The sequence below is a fragment of the Corvus cornix genome, chromosome 2, assembly GCF_000738735.6.
Source record: "Corvus cornix cornix isolate S_Up_H32 chromosome 2, ASM73873v5, whole genome shotgun sequence".
NCBI classification, from domain to species: domain Eukaryota; kingdom Metazoa; phylum Chordata; class Aves; order Passeriformes; family Corvidae; genus Corvus; species Corvus cornix.
The window spans coordinates 70,909,115-70,932,870 of NC_046333.1; the positions used below are offsets into that span (position 1 = coordinate 70,909,115).

Consider the following 23,756-nt stretch of genomic DNA (forward strand, 5'->3'; position numbering starts at 1 on the left):
GCAAAGCAAAGAACAGAAATTTAGAGCCTTGAAGTTGGTTAATCTTCCTACAAGGAAAGGGCATTTCTGAACAATTTAGTTTGTCTTAGGAGAGAAAACTATTCCAAATCTCAATGGCTCTTCTGCTTTTTCTTTATTAAAAATTTCTAATCACTACAGCTACCATCCTGGAAAAAATTACAAAGTCTGACTTAAAATGGGTGAATCTTTCAAGCAAGCAACAATGCATTGGACCAAGGCTTTCAGACAGCCATTTTTAAATGTTTCAGCTTTCACGCAGCTAATCTAATACACCTTAAAAGAGAAGTGCACATCGGGAATGAGTAGCTTGTCTGCTGAGCTTTGAAATTTCAAAATTAAACTTTCTCAAGGGTCTTATTCTATTGACTTACATAGATTGAAAAGTTACCTATGAAGAACAACCTGCAATCTGGGATTGAACTAGTTGAGATTTACATGAACAGCAATCTTGTTGAGCCAAGGCCAAAAAGTTGAGGAAATAAACAGTACTTCTAAAATCATCCAGCACTTGCATTGTACAAGCAGTATTATTTCCAATTCTATTACAACATTATATTGTACATATGAATTACCTTGTCAGATTTTTGCATACTTCATTATGAAGTACTCAGTACTTCAGATAATGGTAGAAGGGTAGTTTTATGTTGTGAAACCACTATATGGCATTTGGACATTTTCTTTTAAAAGTAGCTCTCCTTTGAAGTATCAAGGGCCCCTGCGCTTACCCAGCTTTCCTCAAACTTTCATACTGCTACAAGCTTTGTTATTCCTGCCATTTTGAGTCTTTCCTCCTTGCCAAGTAAATGTAGAACTTCAGATGTCCTAAATCATGCCCTCTAAAACTTGTATGACATCCCATTACATTTGATGAATCTGTGCCTACATTTTGAGTCAATCAGAAGAAATTTAAATTCTCTGGCAACAGTTAGCAACGCAGCCACTGTCACAAACGTACTTCAGAACCTGAGGTTTCCCAACTCCCACTTTCCTGATATAAGAATTAAGAAAAGAAGTGGCCTTGAAATGTGAAACACTTCAGCACATAACACAAACAGCCCCGAATCAAAAAGCCGTGCTTCAGCACAAGAGATGACTACCACACGACAAAAATTAAAACCAGCAGGAGAGTTCACAAGCAAGTATCAGACAGCTTGTCACTCTAATAGTGGGAGGCCAACACTTGACTCAGTAGCCTCATTCATGCTTTGAAGTTAATGAGACAGGACCAGCTACAGAGAAGACCCGAACTACAGCAGACTTGTCTTCAGGTTCAACCCCTGGAGACCTTCAACCCGGAAAGAAATTTAAGAGGCTTATAACTGCTTCAGAGGGCTTAAGACAGGTAGCGAGACGACAAAAACAGATCTGCTTTCAGGATGAACAAAGTGCAATGTTAGCAAGTGATAGTTGTATTACAGATGCCTTTTGTGTTCTGTTTTTTAAATTTTGTTTGTTGATCTTTTAAAAAGATTTTCCTCTGATTTTGGTGTGCATAAGTTAATAGTATCTACTGAAAAACAAAAGGGCTCTGTAAAAAGCAGAAACTGTGAACCTAAGTCTAGATAAATGAAATTCTTACAAATAATGAAGTGTTTTTTGAACTTCTCTCTTCCCTTCAAATCTCATTCTGCTAATCAGAGACTCAGCCTAGCTAGAAATCAATGCTAATACAGGAAAATCTGAGAATACGTATGATTGAAATAGAGTTTGATTGTAAGAATTAATTTTATCATCACTGAAAACACAGCATGTGTTTTTAAAATGATCAGATTCTCAGTTATGTCAAAGGCAGGATAGCAATAATAAACATTTTGAATTATGCAAAGTAGGGGGTTTAGACCATGGCAAATTTAAGATGCGGCAGAAGATTCATTTCTTTAGACTGAATGTCAGGCAACCTATTTAAAGCAAATGCTGTGAGTACTCAAGTTAGGCATATCCTTATTACACAGGAAGGGAATAGGTTTTCCATTCTCTAGCTGCTTTATGGAAATTATGAGTATTTGGAGGAGGTCTACTAACCCTACCAAATCCTTCAGTACTGAGTTTATCCTAGCAACAATTATTTCAAGCACTTAATACATGAGTTAGGATTCAAAACTTACCACCAGTCTTAGACAACAAGTTGTTTCCATCTAGTAAATTGCAAGCTGTAAGGATGCATTTTGGTTTTTTTTTTATCTTATTGTTGTATTATAATACATTATTAAATGTATTATCCAAATTGTTACGTAACTCTCATTTTCATTAAGATAGGGTAGATAAAGAAGAAAATTTATGTTTTCTAAATTGCAGTTAGTTTTTTCATACTTATCCACACCCTGACTGGCTTCTGTGACTTGCATCTTTTCAGTCAAGCTGATAATAACATTATAGAAGGGCTCAGGTAGCTTCCTTTTATCAGATTTCTCAAGTGAAAAGCTCACAGCAACTCTTCAAAACATGTTTGCTTCTAGGTCAAATTTTGATTCTAATACCAGATGAAATGAAGTGGTCTAATAGTCTTTAAATACTGAAATCAATTTCAAACAAAAGTTGACACAGTTATTTCCAGGAATTTTTTGATTGTTAAAACAAAAAAATATAGCAGCTAAGTCTACCACTACCCATAACGGGCAAATGGAATATGGTGGCTTTGGATGATGCATGCAGACATTTTTTTGATTTGGGGCTTTCTAACATTGCCAAGATGTAAAAGCATTTGTAAAGTGGGTATGTTATAACTTCAGTTTTAAAGTTCTTCTGACTTGGAACTAGTTCAGCCGTTTCATTTAGTGACTGATGTGCATTTATTTCCTATCTTTCATTTGATAAGATAGGGAACTGATGGAAATCATGTGTTCTGTCCAAACAGTAAAAAACAAAGATAGCAGCATGAGAAGGGCATTTTCAAAGAGAAACTATTCAAACCTCATCTCAGAACTATCAAAAGAAAAATATGACTATTCGATCATATGAAAGCCTCAAGCTTTCACAACAGATGACAATTTTAATCTCCTAAGCATCAAAGCTCTTAACTGAACAGAAAGAATTTTAGAAGAAATAAGCAAGATGGACTTCCACTTAGGTATCAAAGTGCATCTGCAGCTAAGAACAACTTCAAAAGCAGAAGTTGTAAGCCAGAGTTTGTTTAAAGAAGGAACTGGATTTGCAAAAGTTTTGAAACCTCTGTTGACATAATTTTTTAATGTACAAAATAAATACTTATCAGTTTTCGAAATTGCTCAGGAAGATGGCTTTTAACAGAACTGAGGCAACATTTTAAGCAATTACGACCGAACTAGAATTTTAAGTAGAAATGGGATATTTTTGAAAACTATCAGTCTTTACAAACATCCAGAAATAATATTCAGTCTTACTTTGTTCTTCTGTTACTTTTTAAGAACTCTTTGAAAAACATCTCTAAAGGAACACAGAACTGTAACGTAAATACCCTGACATACAATTTCCTCATCAATTACGTATGACAGGAGTCAATCACTATATGGTAATTATCAAAAATACTGATCAATTTTAAGATTTACTTAATACTTAATTTTCAGCTGTATTGATTTCATACTGGAAGTAATCAATATTTTGTTACTAATGTTCTGTCAGAAGATTACTGGTTCTACTGGATGCAAATTCTGACTGGTCCATATTTTCTATAAGCATCTCTAACCCAGTTCCAAGGACAGCTCCAAGCAAACATCAGACTAGTTCTCTACTAACACTATCGCCAAGAAATACTGACTAGAATCAGGAAAAACCTACCAAGATAAAGAAAAGAAATAAATTACTGGGATTTTGCTTGTTTCTTCCTTGCATTCCAGGACACAATTCATAAATGCTTGGGTTCCTTGAACACAATTTGTTTATAAGATTAGTTTTCTATTTACAACTATTGCCTCCTTGAAAAGGACTACATATACAATACACATATTGAAAAAGAGAGTAGCTAGATAGTAATAAGAATCCAGAAGTTTCCACATAAATTGAAGAACAGCAAGTTCCTATAGTTCTAGGCCAGAACACCAAAATACTGGTATTGCTTCGTGTTTGTGAATTTCATCCAGTCCTTTAATTCAGCAACACTGGCTGGATAAGAAAAATGAGATTTTCCCACCATTTCACACTGACCCAGAGATGAAATTTCAGAATCAAGATCCTTTACAGAACTATGTTTCATCAGCCTTTCTGTTGCTTTTAGAGTAGAGACAATGGAATGGAACAGAGAGACAGCTGCTTGCATCACTTCAGGTTTCATAAAGCTCAATCATGTGAGCAGAAGTCACAGCACGGACAACTTCCATGAGCTCAGGATATTGAACAGTATTAACTGACAGGAAGCAAACAGAGCTCTGTAGCCATTTTTAGAGAGCTTTTATGGGTTTCTCAGTGGAAGCTGTGAATAACTTAATATAGGAACTTGGAAAAAATCCTGGACAGAGAAACAGGGATCACATGCAAAAGTGGTTACTAAAATAATTTCAAATATAGGAGAAGGTTCTGCCTTTGGTGATATAATAGATCCAAAATTAAACGTGCCAAAGGCTCAGAACAAAAGGCAAAAAAAGACACTCCTTTAAACCAATCTTATAAAATCAAAGAATCAAATTGGAGAGAAAAGCACTACAATTAAGATTTGTAGCAAAGAAGATTTGTGGAACTGTGTAAATCCCAAATTTGCTCTGGGTTTGGAAATGCTTATTTGATCTCCATGAAAGCCATATTTAAAAGATGACTTGCAACAGATCTTTACATCAGAAAGCTCTCACCCATGTAGTAGTCACAGACCACTATGTAGAATAATTAATTGTATGTTTCAGCTGAACAGCAGTAGTCAATATCAAGTAGGCAGTATCAAGACACAGTTCTACTGTCAAAAGCTGGGCACAGTTTTCAATTATAGTATTTGTTTCTGCACTGGTGACATCTGGAATCATACAAAAGGACACCTGCCTGAACATTTACAGTAACTACAGCAGAAGTGTCTAAAGCATGATGCTGTCACTAAGCACCTAGTTAAACCACCTCAGTAAAATCTTGTCATCTTCAGAAATGTTCATTTAAATATACTTATGCTAGAAACAACAAATTAAACAGTAAAATTAACATCCTGTGATTCCTAAAACATATGAAACACTTACCTGCTACTCTTTCATCGGTTTCTCTATTGCCATCATCAGAGTATCTTGCAAAATCTAAAGAATCAAGAGTACTGATGCTTCCAGCACGATCTTAAGGGGGAGAAAAAAAAATTATCAGAAAGAATCCTGAAGAGTCTTTTCTAGAGAAAGCCAAAACAGCATCTCGTTTCAGGAGCTATAAATTGGAGGCTACATGTTCTGCAACACTCAAGTTTTACTGCATTTTCCAAAGGTCTGTAAGTAAAGAGTACATCAGTAAATTTGAACCAAAAATACAGCACTACAGCAAGTTCATTGAACACAGACTGTAAGAGATTCTTGCTCCCTCTAAAAGATGGCATTTCTAGTCTGTCCACAGCAAATGAGGAGCAGTGCACTGCAGTACTTCCCCTTTTCCACAAGGGCCAGGGACTTTGGCTTGGACACACAGGTGAGAATGTAAAAGAAACCAAACTGTTGTGTGACAAGTTTCATGCAGTTCCCGTTTAACAGAAAGCTGTAATTGCCTCAAATACTCTTCTTCCTTTTCCCATTTCTAGTATTTTAAAGCATGGCAACGTGACCGAATACTTTTTTACAATCTCCTGACCTAGCCTTTAACTTCAGTACATACTCACTTAATCAACATTTACTAAGGAACACAGTATCTAACAAAAGCAAAGGAAGCACAGCTCATGCTATTGCAGGTATAACATTCACACTCTACAATTAAATTCTTAATTTAAAAAAGAAAAAAAATCAAGAAATTCCATAACCAACATAAGGTTTGGACCTGATCTTGACATTTTTCATTTCAGGGGAAAGGCAAAGAAAAAACCATCAACCAAAATGCAATTTTGATATGTCTGTTGAAGCACATGTTCACCTTTTTATAATAAAAATGCACAAATTACTTGGTAACAGAACTCAAAATAAATTGAACATGTTCCTAGTACAATTGAACATGCAGAAATTATATTAAGTACCTTAGTATCTTTCTTCTCCTTTGAAATTAATTTCTATGTAGCAGTTCAGAAATAATTACATTAGAACTGTAGTCACATTAACAAAGAACAAACTCCACAGAGCTGTCAAAAAAACTCTTAACTGTCAGTGGAAATAGAAGCAATTTCATCACTTGTCAGTCAAACTCTGTCATGACTAACATCACTAAGTATTTAACCTCTCCTCCCATTCTGCATTATGTAAAAAAAGAACAAACAGAACAAAAAAAATTCTATTAATGAGTTTCTTTGTATATTTGTGCCTAAGTTGTACTGTAAGGTCTTGTGACATCCTCTCTACATGTAGACCAGCACTGCACTCAAATAATAACACCTGAATTAAGACTGATGAAAGTATTTACACTGAAAAGATACAGAGAATACTAAACTTACCAACTCTAGCTGAGTTCCACAATATCAAAACTTGCCTGAAAACCATAACTTGTCTGTTCCATGGACATATAGTATATGACAGTATACAGTTTATATCTAACCACAGGGTTTTTTCCTGTTACAGTGTTTTCTTATCCAAACAATGAAACAGGCTGTTGCTCCTCAGTGAGTGTCTATTCAGTCATCGGTTTTAAACATCCTTGTTCATATGCAGGTTCCAGTCTTACCCTCTCCAATTTTTTCAGACATTAATCTGATTTAATAATTCTCTGTAGGCTGTTCTTTATAGCTTAGCAACACAGTACAAACTCTTTGTTTTATATCATCTTTGGAAAATGGACTGTTGTGAAAACAAACCAGTGGGGAATCACATTTGAAGAGATTAAGTTCAAAAGCAAACATGAATTTTGCATGCACAGTATGAAAGTCTTTAGAACTGACTTTTCAAAACACCCAACACCGTGATGAGTAGATACTGCTCCAACTTATTCCACTGGGAGTTATAAGATCATTTTTTGAAATCTAATACACAACATTCAAATGGAGATCTCAGTGACAAGCTGATGTTGAAGAGAAGTAACCAAGTCTCACATACAGCATCGCTACGGCAAATGCAGAAATAAAACAGTTCCCTCCTGCAGTCTTGCCATCTTCACAGATCAATTTTCTAATTGATCTGTGAACAGAAGCAAAGTAATATCAGAGAAACAATGCTCAAATTTTCAACTTAAGTCAACCACATCACAATTACTGAAGCATCCAAAGCCATAAGCAACACAATATTTCTTTATATGACTAGTGGTGCACTTCAGAGACCAAGGCTCTCCTCTGAAAACTGATAAACCCGGACATAAAACACAAACTTACTGGCCAAAGCCAAAATTTTCTTGAAAAAACCCCAAACCACCAAAACCCAGTTGCCTAGAGAAAAGAAGGGGGTAATCACAATCTTTGTCAGGATGTACACAACAGAAGCTGTTTAAGATCATACCAGCAACTGAATCCAACAACTCACAATATCAATCAGTTCTACAACCTTAATGGTCCTACAGGAACTCAGCAACACCAAGGGGGTTTACTATTTCAACACCCAGAAACTGCCTTAAGCACCACCCCTGCATGCACAGCAGCAATTTTCAGGGTTGAAACTTGTACATTCACCATTTAGACTTCACTTTATCATTACAGTGTTCATAATAAAAGCAAACATCTGACTTCCTTTTCATACAGGCCAACACTGAGAAGACACACAAGCAGCTAGACTCAGATTGATGAAACCAAGGAAGATCTGCTAAGGAACACCAACCCCACGGCCTGTTTCCCGCTACCATGATTTCACTCTGCCAGTAATGCTGACCCTCCTTCCCACACAAAAGCACACGCCCAGTACCGCAGCCCCTAACGCAAGAAGTTTCATTATCAGCAGAGTCACGGCACACAGGCACCGCCGGGCAGGGCGGTGCTGAGCAGCGCCCACAGGGGAGAGCAGCGAGCCCGCGCCACCGCCTCCCCTACCTAAAATGTCACCGAACGGAGTCTGGGGCCTCGCTGCTTACCGCTGTCTTTGTAGGCAGGCATCAGCAGAGCTTTAACTCCTACAACTAATGTCATTGTCCGGAAAAATCATGGAATAACATCTTAGAACCTCGTATTTTACACTTCCATAAAGGACGTACCTGCTCCGCAAGGGATCAGAGGGTGTAAAAGGTACCTCCCTACGGGCAGCACAACAGCCTCATTTGTTAGGAAAATGGACAGGGCTGTCTGAAGGAAAGAAACCAAAGGGAAGGGCTGTGCTCAGGCACACAGCTCACCTGAAGAATGTGAAATATCATCATTTGTCTGAAGTACAAATAGTTGTACTCCAAGACACTGAGTGGAAGCATTTCAACTACAGCATTCAGAAAAGAGAATTATTTTCTGAATTGAAAGGGGAAAAGAAAAAAAAATTAGAAGAAAACATATACTTAAGTAATTTTTAAAATAAAAATAAAAATCTTAGCCTTAAGTTATCTGGCAAAGAATATCGAAGGAATTTCTTGTGGAGAAACTTGTGAAAAAGGAGTACACTTTGGCTGAAATCTGCTTCTTTCTCAGAAAGAAACACAGCAGCAGGAATCCATTTTGTTGTCTTGGTATGTGCATTCTTACCAACAGTCTCCTGTGCATGGATTTTAGACTTATTTCTCTGAATTAAAACACTTTAGAATTAGCAATTCCTTTCTGCTAAAAGCTTTCCTAGTGAATAGTGGCAAAATAATTGCTGTCAGCTTCATGTTTCAGAAACAGTAAAAGCAAAGTAATGAGAACAATTTTGACATGCAGGCACAAACAACTGCAGAACATGGATCACCTCAATATGGAACAAGAAAGTGCCACGGGTGCATAGGGAAGCACTGAAATTGGCTTAGGGTTTTCATAATTCATACTAGTGAAATTCCAGGAGACATATTGGGATAATAAAGGAGAGCCTGTGCACAGTTCTTGTCTCTTACCTTTACCACTGGAAAAGGATGAGCGAAATCAGAATGCCAATATTCATGTACTCAAAGATACTCAAAGTTAAGAAGTTATTTAATCCATTTGTTTAAAAATCCAATGTGTTTAATTTCATTTGTGAAGTTAAAAATCATGTTCAACACTACATTTTGATTACTAACTTACACAATCTTTTAAAATATTGCTTCATTCCAGAGGAAAGGAATTTTAATTCCTTCCTTATTCCCAGAACTGCCACCAGATGACATGCAGATTTCTGCTGACACCTTCTGTTCCCTAGGCATATATCCAGCTCTCCCTACAAGTTGAGCATAAGTACCAAAGTAGGAAAATGTAAGGAAACCTCAAAGTGATACATCCCCTTCCACTGACATACATAATATGAGAAAGGTTGCATTTCATTCACTCTGATGATAAAAAGATTGTTTTTTACCAGCTTACCCTAAAGGACACCAACAAGGACCCTATTAGCTGTATTTTCATATTAGCCATATTGTCACAGTATGTGCATTAAGCAGAAGCAAGTTGCAGTCTTCTATAAAATCACATTAAATAACCTTTACATGCACATGACACCGTAAATCAACTAAAAACGCAGCCAAATTAAGCAGCATTACTTATTGACAGGAAGGCTCAAGAAAAAATATTTTTAATGTTTTAGCAGCTGTTTGCATTTACTTTGCAAACATCCAACTGATCTTAAAAAAATTACTAGTTGATAAAACAGCCCAGTTGTAATATTTCCTCTAAGATCGCAGGAAATCATATCATGTACTAACAATTAACCAAATGGAGCATATGAAGACCAAGAACTCCACATTTTTTCCTTGAAATTCAAAGAGAAGAAATGATACTATGCTTGTACAAGACAGATTCACTTTGCAATGCTAACTAAATGTTCACTTGTATTGAAAAATATTTGTAACCCTGAAACCAGACTATTGCTATATTTCAAACTGCTGGGTGAAATAGCTGGCTAACCACATTTTAAACTGATTGAAGAAATAACTGGCCACTGGAAGTCGGGTTTTGATTAGCATACATATGGAACTAGAAGTGAATCCTTCCCAGTCAGGATCAGACTGCAATATCCCACCAGATATTGCACATACTAGGACAATATATTTCCCAGTTTAAGCTAGGCTTTACATGAATTATATGGCTATATGGAGGATGAAACAGATGTAGGCAGATAGCTTACACATATCATAGGGAGATACAATCTTTTTTGGGTTTTTTTGAGATAGAAAAGGTCTGGATAATAACTTAATATCCATCATGCTATATCAGGGCCATCAGCTGGACTCCCAACATCCACCCTCGCACACCACTATTTGGAGAAGAAAAAACAAACATGACTTTGCATTGAAAAAAAAACCCCAAAACCAAACAAAAAACCCACTATTTGAAGACATTCTACCTGATTGCTTAATACAATTTTATTTGTCAATTACTGTAGCATTATCAAACGGGAACACACAACATAGCACAGGCTTGGAAAAAACTGTTAAGAATATTCATGCTGCTGGATACTAGAAAGATATATATCAAGAACTCTGAATACTCACCCAAGCAGAGCTCTGCTTCTAGAAGCATGGAATTTTTATTTCATTAGTCTTTTTCTTTTTATTTTTTACTTTAGAGAAAGTTAAAATGTTTTAACATTAGTGTTAGAACTATCTTACAAGCAATTTAATCCACTAGTAGTAATTTCATTTGACAATAATACACTCTTCACTAAATTAAATTTTCACTACATAGAATTTCACTAGGGACAAACATTCAACAAGGCATCCCAGTTCAGAGTCAGGTACAACCCTACTTAGAAGCCATCTCAGGTTAATGCCTTCTAGCTTATCCTGAATAAAACCAGACGTTGAAAGTTACATAAGTGAATGACTGAGGCTATCAAAAATTATTGCTTAGCATCATCATCTTGATGGCTACTGCTAAGTAAGAAAAAACCCAATATGACTCCAGAATACAATTCTCGGCAGCAACAGAAATAAGTTGCACTTCATTCTTGAACTGGGCACTGAAAACTTGTTTGGTAGAACAATTATTAAAATAGGGAATTGCTAAGGTTTGATTGAATTATGAATTAAAAACCAAAACAAAACAGGATTATTCAACCCACAAATACACTACACCTTAACACACGGCAGTAAACTAGACTCCAAAAATTATGAACTATCATACAAAAAAGTTGTTGGGGATTATAAATGTCAGAAAAGCATACAATTACAGCTCTATGTGGAAGAATTAAAGTAAAAACCCCCCAACTTACTCTGAGATACTCTTTCAGATCTATAAAATGTGAGAAGCTATAAAAGCCCCCTACCGCAATGTTTTTTGACCAACAAGCCATGGATTATTACTAAGACAAGCTTTAAAATAATCATATAGTTCCATTAACTTTAGAAAACACACAAGTTTTTCCTGATGACCTGTGCTATTCCTACGAGTTAAGCTGTCCCTCCTCCCAATATACACATAAACCCCTTCTTGCATGGGGGAACCTCTGATGGAAAATTCTCCATCTAAAAGAAAATTATGTCACGAAGAGATCAAAGCTGAAACTTTAAGGTGTCTGGAAATCAAAGGTTGGAAAAAAATTTCACAGACATCTTGCAAAGGACAACAGTACCCACATTTTATGTGGTATAGCTTATCTTTACTTTTAGGACACCTACCTGATTTTTAAATGCAAAGACACAGGCCAACTAGCAAGTACTCTGATAACAGATCCCAACTGAGAAGTTTCTATGAAAATTACTCAAGTCTGACACTTTTTTCCTTTCTTCTCTGTGCTACAGATACAATAAAAGAACTATTGAAATTCAGACCTAAGGAAATGCAGATGTATAAATACACATTTTAGGTCTGTTTCTGTTGGCAGTAAAAAAGTCTGCAAATGAGGTATTTTACCTACCTTAAACATTCCAGACCTAGAGCAAACTAGCCAGTACGGTCATGCAGCAGATGGCCTGCTCTATTCTAGAGATACTGGTCTGAAAAAACCATGTCCTTGAATAACTTGTATTTTCAGCTATCCTGTACGATATCATAGGCACAAAATAGCAGAAGCCAAGGAAATGGGACAGAGGCTAACTGGGAAAAAGAATAAATTTCTTCTTGTATTTATCTGTACATGGTTAAGTCCCATATTAGTCCCGAACCACATATATGCATATGTGAATAAACCAAATTGTGAGAGAGAGAGCACATGTGATAGAAGGTGTGGGATAATGTGAAAACCCAAAGAGTTTTAATGAAGTCCTTTCTACATTAAATCAAACAATCAGGCATCATTAACCCTTTAATAAGTGATCATCAATTCGCAGTTTGTATTTGTGACATTATACAGCAACTGAAATAGATATGTTGTGCAGTATGTATGAATAAAAGAATTAAACTATTTAATTTCCCATAAATGATACTGCAAATTTATTTAAACCGTACCACATTTCACAAGACATCTCTGGAGCAATATTTCTTTGAAAAGTTTTAAATGTCTGCTGCATTTAAAATTTCTGCTATGTTTCAACTTGTTCCAGGCTTACTGATGCTGGATCTTTCAGCAAAGCAAACTTGATCCATTGCAGCAGACATTTGATCTAGCATGCAACCTTTACAGTAGGAACAGACTTATGTAACTATTTTTTAAACCAACTTGAACTTGTAGAGTAAATTTTACCAGATCGACACATTCCACATCACTATGGTAACTCTGGGATGGAATAAAAAGTCTTAAATTAATTCACTGTATCAGGCACTAAATTGTAAGCACCTGACCTACCAACCTTGCTTTGCAACTCAAGTGCCTCTTCTGCTCTCTCCAGATGTTCTTATTCAATGAGACCTGCAGAATTTTCCAAGTTGGTATATTCTGAAAAGAAGACTCCATACCCTCATCAAATGAAAACAAAACTTAGTTAAGTAAAGCTACTAGAATAAAATTAACTTCCAAGCTGTCAGAGCAATCTACTTACCAATTACCTTGAACAGACATTCAATACTACTCCATGATGGGCAGCAGATTGAAAACAGATGATCAATACACTTACCTACTTCATATTAATAGCAAATTCTAAAAATTCATAGGAAGCATATGAGGGTAAACCCCTAAAGCTGGTTAGGGAAAACTAACCTGTGCTTGCTGGCCAAGAACACAAAAAAATCCCAAGCAAACAAAATCCCACCAACCAAAAACAAAAAACCCAACCACCAGATATGTAAAACAAATATTTTGCAGATACATTGCAATAAAAAGGTATTACTCTCACTCCCATGACAGGCACACTGCAGAAGCTCATCAGAAAGATGAAATTACAAGTAAAAAATAGATAAGATCGTGCACCCTAGCACAGAAATAACAGGCTCACAGAACTAGGTTACGATACAGATGCACCCGGGCTGATCTCCTGGAGAGCCATACCAAGACCAGGCTGCTTTTAGAGGGAGGCTTACTGCATAGACACTCTCAGGCAGCATCCAAATTAGTGGAGTTTGAAAGAATTAAGCCAGTGCTGCACAAAGCCATTTGAATGTTTCTGCAGTGAACACTTGAGGTCCAGAGGGGTGTGACCTTGGGGAAAGCATCAAACCCAGCCTGACTCTCTACACATGTGCAGGGAGTAGCTCAAGCTGCAATGTGCTTGAGCAAGCAGACCTTCCCAAAACAGAACAGCTAAGGGACAAGCATGGCATGAAGGTACTTCTCGCAGCTCATGAGCCCAGCTGGCTTCAGCAGAAATCAGAAAGCATCAACAGCATCAAATTAACTCCATATGCTTGGTGCTGCAGCACTGCATTGTCCAAAATGTATCCATTAACTTGCACCACAAGGATTTTTCCATTTGTTGCAGTAACCCAGCTTTCCGTTGTTATATGCTAATATCAAGCAAAATTGTATCGCTTTAGTCCTTAAATGGCTCCCCTTGCTGAAGGACTACTTAAAGCGCATAGGTAAAGTTTATCTTCATTCTCAAGCACTGTATTCTCTCAGGTTTTTTTCATATTTAAATCTTGGTAAGTTCTCATTTGCCCACTTTCTACATTTATCTTAGGATAGTAGTAAATTTTCCAGTTAACTTTTAACTTGTGTCCACGTAGTCTCTAGAGAATTAAAAAAATAATGGAAAATAGCAACTGGAGGTCAAAGCATCTTTCCTATGAGAAAAGGCTGAGAGAGATGGGGCTGTTCAACCTGGAGAAGGCTCAGGGGGAGTCTCATAAGGAGTACAAATAATTGAAGAGGGGGCACAATGAGGACAGAGCCAGGCTCTTCTCAGTGATACCTGTGACAGACCACAGACAGTGGGCACAAAATGAAACACAGGTGGTTCCTTTGGAACATCAGGAAACACTTCTACTGTAAGGGGACTGAGCACTGGCGCAGATTACCCAGAGGGGTGATGGAGTCTCTATCCCTGGAGGTACTTAAAAGGCCATCTGGACATGATCCTGGGAAACCAGCTGTAGGTCACAGTGGTTCTGCTTGGGCAGGAGGTTGGACCAGATGATCGCCAGAAGTCCCTTCCCACCTCAGCCACGCTGTGATTCCGAGATAATTTTTGCCATGATTTCTCTTACTCCAGAAGTTTTTTTCAAATGACAAAACAGCTTGTGGCTTTCTCTCTTCTCTAACATCAAACAAGGTGAAAAAGTACTTGTTATATAAATACAAAATTTCTGTGACTTTTTATGTAAGAGTATTTCCTTCAATTAAACAACAAAGTAATCAGCTGCATCACCATCGTGCAGAGATATATTGCAGGACGGGAGGAAGAAAATTGCCTCTACCCTACAGTGCACTGGAAGAAAGAGTTCACTGTTTCTCAAAAGCTTTTTCAACTTTGTCTTAAAAAAAAAAATTACAGTCTTTTTAACTATTTGTCCAACACACTCAATATGCTTAGTGCCATGTCTCAGGCATTCACATCATAAATAAATAAGGCCTAAAACCTTTATTGAATTATGCTATCTTTTAGCCTGTGCTAGAGATTTCAACTCAGTTGCTCAAATCGGCAACTTTACAATACACTAGAAAACCAAATACAAGTAGCACCCTGAAGACAGGAAGTTGTCAATTTGAACCAAACAATATAAGGTTTCAGGACTAACCGTTACATAAAAAAAAGCCCTTCTCATGGTGTATTTTAAAGAGCTCCATAATATAAATTACCTAGCTCAGATTTTGCAAAAAATCTTAATTTAGTTGGGAAGTGTAAGAACATCCTGAAAAATACTTTTTCCCATATTTTCATTAATTCTGTGTTTATAGAACATAGAAGTCCAGTATTCACAAGTTTTCAATTTGCAGAGATGAACTGCATACAGATCGGCTTCCAACATAGCTGATACCAGTAGCTACATGATAATAACTTGCTTCCAAATACTACACAAACCTTTTTTATCAGGTAATGAAACCCGTGTGAAATTTTCAGCAAGCATTCTCTCAGCTGGACAGTTTATGAGTCACATCTTCAGTCAAGAAAAAGGTAATTCTCAGAGGGGAAAAAAAGCTACAGGAAATTCAATGTAACTTATACGGAATTGAAATTACACATGGGAGAACTTAGAAAAGTTGCCAGTGGTTGGTTCTGAAATGCAACGCTCTAGCTCAACGTTCCAATTTCCTTCTTTCCACCTACCCAAAACCCAAACCCCAATCTCTGCTTTCCCTAACAGCAAAACCATCAGAAGGATAGTGTGCTGCTTCAGCACAAATCCAGCTTGTCTTGCTGAAGCTTTCAGCCACAGGATGGTTAAACTCACACATAACTGAACCAGCTACAGTGCCTATACAAAGAGGTTCACTTCTGCTTTCCCCAACATCAAAAAGTAACAGGAACTCTGGCACAGGAACAGAACAGAAGTCAGGATAAAAGCAATTAAATTCCCCATATCATAGCTGTGAGGATCCTAAAAGAACCAGAACATGCACTAAGTTACTACAGGGGAAAATACAATGTAGTCATCATAGTCACTCATTACTCAGTGGATAACTTGATATTTACCTGCCTAGTAGTAGTGGCTTCTACTCTGTCCTCCTTGGTCCATAACTGCAATGATTATCATGCTACCTTATCTTGTTACTTCTTTGTGTAGTTACATACTTATGGGGACTAACCTGTCTCCTGAACAATCTACCATTATATCCCGAATCAGCCCAACAGAGACATTAGCCAAAGCTTAGACTCATCCATCAGGGACAGCTTCCAGCAGACCCAGTTTTAGTCATTTGACAAGTCCAACAGTTGCAAAAGCCTTAAGAAGCTCGTAAGCTATGAAGTGCATGTCACTGAAAACTTGTCAGAAACACCAGTGTCAGTCAAATGGAGTGGGTTTAAAGCAGTCACAACAGGAAAAGTTCACCTGGCTTCTGTATCAGTAAAGCCAACATCAGAGCACTATGAAGCCTCTCAGGTTTCATTCAGGCATGACTCTTTTCTGGCACGTTTGAAGTGAACTCTGCTTCCCTTCAGCATTATGTACAAACCTCTACTCTTTCAAATGTTTTCTGTACTTCATTAAAAGTGACAACCATCAGCCTTTCCCATCTGTTGACACCAGCAGCTTTGATTACCTATTTATCCGCACCTTTCCATCATGTCCTTTCTCAGGGGAGCACCTTTTCCAATTCAGGTAGAAAAACCACTCTTACCCACAAGCTACCATTCTACCTCCCAGTATCTGCAGATACAGCCAACAGGACTAGATATTTTTGCTTGCTTTCATAAAGTAACAAGCCAAAGTACTTGAGCTGACAAAACCAAATCACCTAACAAGTAGTCATTAGAATAAAAATTATTTGCCGTCTTCCCAATTTCCTGTCTTATTTAGACTACTTAAGCTGAGGTATAATGAACTGTTCGGAGGTAGCCCTGTTCTGCTCTATTTTCATTCAGAACATGTTGAAACACCAATCATGGCAAAGCCCCGCACAAAATTACAATGTTTGTGACTCGGGATTGAGAAGAGTTGTTACCAAGACATCCCCCTCTTACAAAAGTAGAATCTGTTCACTCTTCCTGCTTGGCTTTTTGCAGTAGGATCCATCTGAATTTCAAAGGCTACAAGCAAAAAGAGCAATGCTTCACAATATTCCATCCAGCCCCTGCCCCCCCCAAATCCCAAGCCTGCCCCGCCAAAAACCCCAAAGGAAAATCAAACACCCCAAATCATAAAGAAAGCCAGGAGCTTACTATGAAGAAGCAGCAATACTTTATATCTTTGTGTTTACCGATGAGGTTAATCTAACTGGAATCAAATCCCTGGAAAATTATAAACAATTTTATTATGACAATAACTAGAGAAAAATCATCTCCTGAAAGCCACAAATGTAACGTAAGAGCTCAAACTCCTTCCTTATGATTTTCATTAAAGCTATTTCAAATTTTGTGAACGCTGAGCTTTTGTAGCCATTAAGAACAAAATAAACAGCAAATTTTAAGAGTAACACTAGTTCTACCAGTATAAGCTGCATTCCTTCAGGAAAGGGCATTCATCAAACAGAGCAACCAAAGGGCATCATGTCAATCAAATTTAAAAAAGTTTTCTTCACTCACTATGCACAAGCTTGAATTATGGTCATGCATATAATAAACACATTTGTGGTCCAGGAACTCAGATGAGACATTTGAGCAACAGTTTAAATTTTGAGTGTCTCAATTTGTACTGTACCTTCTTATGCAAAAATGATAGGGACAAAAATTTATATTTAATGTGTAGGTGGTAACTAAAGCCTTGTAAAAGATCTGAATACAGTAAGAAGGAGGGACTTCCAAACCATACCATTCACATGACCAGCATTAGTAAAGTGGTATCAAAATGATCTAGCAGACACGGAGCAACTGCTATTGTAAGCAATGGAAGAAGATCTCAGAAGTTTGGGAACATCTAGCTGAGATACAGGACACGAAGGATGACTGTACCCAGGTGCTGTGCATCTAAAGGAATAGTGTTACTTCCTTTACGGCTTGAATTTGCTTCAAACTAGAAAAGCAAAATTGCTAGACACAAGATACATTTCCGCATTTTTCATTACAACATATCTTAATCTCAGTTTGTAGATGTGATGTTGCTGCTGCTGATGGAAAAAGGAAGGGTGTTTTGCAAAGTAAGAAATACCAGTCATCTGTCATTTGCTGTTGCAACCAAGCACTCTGAAGCACGGTTCAAAGACAAAACAGCTTCTAAGTCACTCACTAACCACACGATGCTGGTTCAAATCCAATGACACTTCAGTAAAATCTCTTTGTAACAGTCTTTGAAGATGAAGAGAAGAAAAAAAAGAGCACACCAAAATAAATTCCAGCATGCACTCAAGAGTTTAGACTGGCACTTCTTAGAGTCCTTTTAGGCAATGAACACTTGTACGGGAGTTCTCCCATTCTGTACATAAAGTACAAAAGCTTTCTATTGCTCAGTGGAAATCCTCAGGCAGCATTCCAAACATATTTCACATTCAATAAGAATTGCCAGTCATAGTTTTTCTGCATCCACTCAAATTATGAAAAATCTCAGAATAAAGCCAGAGAAATTCATCTTACTTGGGGGTTGGGAGGAGCAGGTACAAAGCTAGCACTGAGAAGAAATTCTGACTTTAGAAATCAATAGAAACAATTTTTTAAACAATGTGACGCTTTTTTTTCACTGAAGCATAAAATTCACATGACCTTGAACTGGCAATCATGCCAACCTGCACTACTTTCTACATCAATAGTTTCTATTAAGAAAACTAGTAGTTTATTCTCAAATACCTTTGGGCATGTTAAAGCAAGAGAAGGTACGTGCACAACTCTCTCATACGCTCTCTGCAAGTCTCCCTGTGAAGATCCACAAAGGCAGGTAGAACAGGCTGGGTCTCTCAACACAACTGGACATTTTGACTAACTTAGGAAACTGTTCAGATTTATTCTTGGATCTGAACTGTAGCTCAGTCATCTACCTAAATCAAGTAATACTAGATGCTTAAGAAAAAAGCGAGGGAACTCTTCCAAACCCCATGATTTTCAGCCCACCAGAGTCTTCTGCAATCTACTTTTTAGTAGCTGGAAAATGACATAACTGCAGAAGTATGAGATTATCAGCTCTTGTTCAACCAGAATCCATCTGAACAGCACTGTCACAATTGCTAGCTCAATGCTGGACTCCAGACTGCAAGAAAGTGTGATGGCACTAAGTTAAAAAAGCCGCTTGAGCTATAGAAAAATATTTTTTCATTGTTCTGCATCTGTCACCTTTCAATGTCACTTAATGTGAAGTGCCTTTTGAATCACTGTTGAAACAAAAAAACCCCTTTGAAATGCACTAACCTACTGTAGATATCAGATTTGAAGGCACCCCTTTAGGATAAGGTCTAGCATGATATTAATTTTAGCACTTCAGTATTAATAAATTTGTCCAAACTAAGTGTGAGTCCCCCCTTCTCTCTCCCCCCACTGCTACGGCCTCCTTCCTCCTTTTTTTTATAGGGACATCCCACAGGCATCTAACCATTAGCAGGTCAGCAAAATAATAATTAAGATGTTCTTACATAAGTGTACATTGGTCTAAGACTGCAAAAGGTCATTTTTTTTGTGTGCATAACAACACAGCTACACAGGCTGCTGTTTTTCTAATTGTGGAGTATGCGCAGTATCAGTAAGTGGGAACAACGTTTTATGTTAACAAAGAAAAGAGAATATTTGATCAATCAGATTAATCGACTGGAATCCCCAAGGAAACACCTTGGGGATGAAACAGAAATTTGTATCAGTTCAAAGCCCTGAAGCACAAGTTTTTCCAACATTCACTAATCATATCATGAAGACGACCACATTGACGATCTCAGCTGGACAAAGACAAGTATGAAACTCTAATTATTCATAAACAAGACAAGCAGAACATAAACAACACAGCAGGAATTTTAAAAAAAGCCATACATTTTTAAAAAGATCTTGAAATGCACTAACAAATTGAAGTTTAGATGCCTCTATTATCCCAGCCCTCCAGATGCTATTAGTTATTTCCAAAATTTAAGTGTAACTTCGTGTCTTTGCAACATCAGAAACTCTTAAAAGAAACAAAAATACAGGACTATTTACAAAATGCCTTTAGGTATCTTGGCAAACACATAATTAAGTCTTTCACTTGTCTGCTACCCACAATTCCTTTCATTTCAATACCTTCCCCCGAGTTCATTAAGTCCTCAAAAGTCAGATGGCTGGGCAGCTTCTGTCTCCCAAAGCCACTTCCACAGGCTATCTCCTTTGTAGGGATCTTACGTTTCTTGACAGCAACACTGACGAGACACACAAGTGATTTTTTTCTAAGCCCTGTGTGCTACTTTTAAAACTCAAAAGCTTTTAAGGCCAGCTATGCAACAACTGTCCCAATATCTGCACTCCTTTTGCTCCCTGAAGTTATACCAACTCAGTATATTTACTGTTCCCCATCTCCAAATCCCAACATGGCTAACCAAAGATTACAGACACTTGGTAAACATAGCAGCATTAATTACAGGAAGCATCGTATTAGTTGTGCAAGACCTCTGAAACTCAGACCTATCTTTAGATGCACCAGCAGAAATAACACCCTAGCTCCTTATACCCCATTTCTGACAGTTTTTAGACTTCAAATGTAGCACTCACGGCTTAACACCCCACTCTTTCTCCTACAACCGTATGACTTATCACTTGGCAGTGGGCACTAAAGGCACTGCTGAAAATCAAGGCTGAAATTACCATTCCTCACATTTCTTCCGCATTTGGCAAACACCCGTGACGTTCACAGGGATACCGAAGCTCGATCAAACTACGCCTGTGGGACCAGGGTAACACGGATTCTGGCACCCCACCTCCTCAGCGCCCGCCTGCCCCACTCCTACAGCCTCCTCCAGTCCCACGCTGATTAGAGAGAGAGCAAGGAATGACTGGAACAAGGAGCGATGCCAAACGCCTTTCCCGGCCGCCCAGCGACACCGAGAGCCAACCCCGCCCAGCCCCGCGCTCCCATCGCCGCCTCCCGTAGCCCCCCCCGCCCCGAGCCAGGGTCACTTACTGAGCTGCCCGGCCCCGGCTCCCGACCACCAGCTCCCCCGAGCCCGCTGCCGCCGCCCAGGCTGCCCAGGGCCCCGCCGGCGGGCGGCGTGCCGCTCTGCCGCTCGAAGTTGCCCGGGTTGGAGAAGAAATCGCGGAGCCGGGGCAGCTCCCGGCCGCTCTCCAGCAGCTCCGTGTGCAGCTCCAGCGCTGTCAGCAGGAACTGGTCCCGCAGTAGCTGCGCCGCTATCGCGTCCATCGGCACCCGCGGCAGCTCCCCGGCCCCCGCGGTAGCATCGCCCGGCGCCGCCGCTCGCAGACCCGGCAGCTCCTCGGGGCTCCCCGCCGCCGGCTCCGGCTGCTGCTGCGGGTACGCCGGCCCGCCCGGTTCGGTGCTGCTGCTGCTGCCGCCGCCGGCCCGGGGCTCCTCGGGCTCGTCCTCCTCCGAGTCGCTGAGGAAGGGGTTCACACTGCCGCCCCCGCCCGCCGCCACCGCCGCCATCTTACAGCCCGGCGCGCCGCGACCGCTGCCGGGGCGCTACCGCGGGCAGAGCCTGCGCGGAGACGCCGCCGCAGACGCCCCTGCTGGCGGGGGCCGGGACCCGAGGCGCTGCCAGTCCCCTGCGATGGTGTTACTGATGTTGACGACGCTGCTGTTGCTGCGGGCGCTGCCGCCACTGGCGGCCACAGCGACTCCCGGCCGCCTCCTCGGCGGCCTCCCACCCGCCCTGCTGCCGCTTCCGGATCCTCGCTCTCGCGAGAACTCCCGCAGCCAACCGCGAGCGGCGCCCTTGCACCCGGCCCCGCCCCCTCCGGCCCTCGCTCCGCCCCCGCCGCGCAGGGCGGGGCCCGAGGGGGCGGGGCGGGGCCGGGGGCGTGGCCACAGCCGCGGGGCGCGGCCGCAGGGGGCGGGGCCCCGTGACGCACCCGCGCTGGGGCGTGGCCGGGGCGCGGCCGGCGCGCGGAAGCGGAAGCGGAAGTGGCCGTGGGCCGCGGCGGGGGAAGAGGAGTGAGTCCTGGCGCGTGCGCGCCGAGCGCTTCCCGTGGGGAGGGGGCGGCGGATCCCAAGGCTGCCCCCGGGGCAGGGGCTGGGCACGGGCGGCGCCTCCCCGCTTCCGCAAAGCTTGGTCCGCTCCGCGGCCTCCACGGCGGCCGCCAGCCCGTATAGCCTCAGGGCGCTGCTGGGACGGGAGGGATGCGGGGCTTGGCTTGGCCTCAGAGCCCGGTCTCGGGGCTCAGACCCTCGCCGGGTTGCGTTGAGCGGGCCAGGGTAGGGCTTCCCGGGGAAAGCAGCGCCCTACGAGGGTCCCCGGGCAGATGGACATTGGACTGACAAAGGAGGTGGTAGAGTCACTGTCCCTGGAGGTGTTTAAGGAAAGACTGGACATGGCGCTCGGTGCCATGGTCTAGGTGACATGGGGGTGTTCGGTCATGGGTTGGGTGTCATCATCTCTGAGGCCTTTCCCAACCTAAGTGGTTCTGTAACTCGGCGTTCCCAGTGGGCGTGTGAGCCATCTCCCAGCATCAGGTGTTGCTGGAATTAGGGAGGGCACAGATGGGTAGTAAGTTTATGGCCTTTGGAAGAAGGGTCAGGCAGCTCAGGAGGACTACAGGGATGTTGTGCGGTCATGCAGAGAGAAAATGAGAAGGGCTAAAACCCATCCAGAACTTAATCTGGCTACTGCTGTAAAAGACAACAAAATGTATTTATGGATACATCAGCAGCAAAAGGAGAGCTAAGGAGAGTGTTTATCCTTTATGGAATGCAGAGGGAAACAGTGGTAAAGGATGAAGAAAAGGCTGTGGTACAAAATGTCTTCTTTTTCTCACTGTTTAACAACATGAGTTACCCTCAGGATGCACAGTCCTTGAGTCAGAAAAAGGGAACAGCGAGCAGAATGATACTCCTGTTGGGTTAGAGGGCTCATCTGCTGGATGGTGAGGAGGCTCTGCAGAGGGACCTGGACAAGCTGCATCAGGCAGCACTACAGGCTGAGGGAAAAGTGTCTGGAAACTGGCCCAGTAGAAAAGGACCTGGGAGTGGTGGTCAACAGTTGCCTGAAGATGAGCTAGCGGTGTGCTCAGGTGGCCAAGAAGGCCTATGACATCCTGGCTTGTATCAGAAATAGTGTGGTGAACAGGACCAGGACAGTGATCATCCCCCTGTACTTGGCATTGGTGAGGCTGCACCTGGAATCCTGTGTCTGCTTTTGGGCACCTCACTACAAGAAGGACATTGAGGTGTTGGAGTGTGTCCAGAGAAGAGCAGTGGAGCTGGTGAAGGGTCTGGAGCACAAGTTATATGAGGACTGGCTGAGGGAGCTGGGGTTGTTTAGCCTGCAGAAAAGGAGGTTCAGGGGGGACCTTACTGTTCTCTACAACTGCCTGAAAGGAGGCTGTAGCAAGGTGGAGGTTGGCCTCTTCTCCCAGGTAACAAGTGATAGGAGGAAAAGAAAATGACCTCAAGTTGTGCCATTGAATTTTTTCCTAATATCCGTAAGATTGGATGTAAGTAAAAATTTATTCACTGGAAGGGTGATCAGGCATTGGAACAGGCTGCCCAGGAAAATGGTGGGATCACGATCCCTAGAAACATTCAGAAGACATGTGAATGTGGCACTTGGGAATGTGGTTTAGCAGTGGACTTGGCAGTGCTGGGTTAATGGTTGATGACCTTCTAGGTCTTTTCCAACCATAGCAATTCT

At 40.6% G+C, this 23,756-nt stretch overlaps 2 protein-coding genes across 4 annotated transcripts in view; one reads left to right on the plus strand and one right to left on the minus strand.

The window, feature by feature from the left end:
- RELCH (RAB11 binding and LisH domain, coiled-coil and HEAT repeat containing) overlaps positions 1-21,790 on the minus strand; it is a 76,858-nt gene extending 55,068 nt beyond the window's left edge. For both annotated transcript variants that reach the window (XM_039548408.1, XM_039548407.1), the window contains exons 1-2: positions 21,070-21,790; positions 5,151-5,240 (exon numbers count right to left, since the gene is read on the minus strand). In XM_039548408.1, the coding sequence (XP_039404342.1) occupies positions 5,151-5,240; positions 21,070-21,553 (574 nt within the window). In that variant the 5' untranslated portion in view covers positions 21,554-21,790. The remainder of the gene's footprint in view (positions 1-5,150; positions 5,241-21,069) is intronic.
- Positions 21,791-22,003: 213 nt separating this feature from the next.
- Positions 22,004-23,756, plus strand: part of PIGN (phosphatidylinositol glycan anchor biosynthesis class N) — a 106,310-nt gene continuing 104,557 nt past the window's right edge. For both annotated transcript variants that reach the window (XR_005601417.1, XM_039548843.1), the window contains exon 1: positions 22,004-22,060. The gene's annotated coding sequence lies outside the window, so the exon portion shown is untranslated. The remainder of the gene's footprint in view (positions 22,061-23,756) is intronic.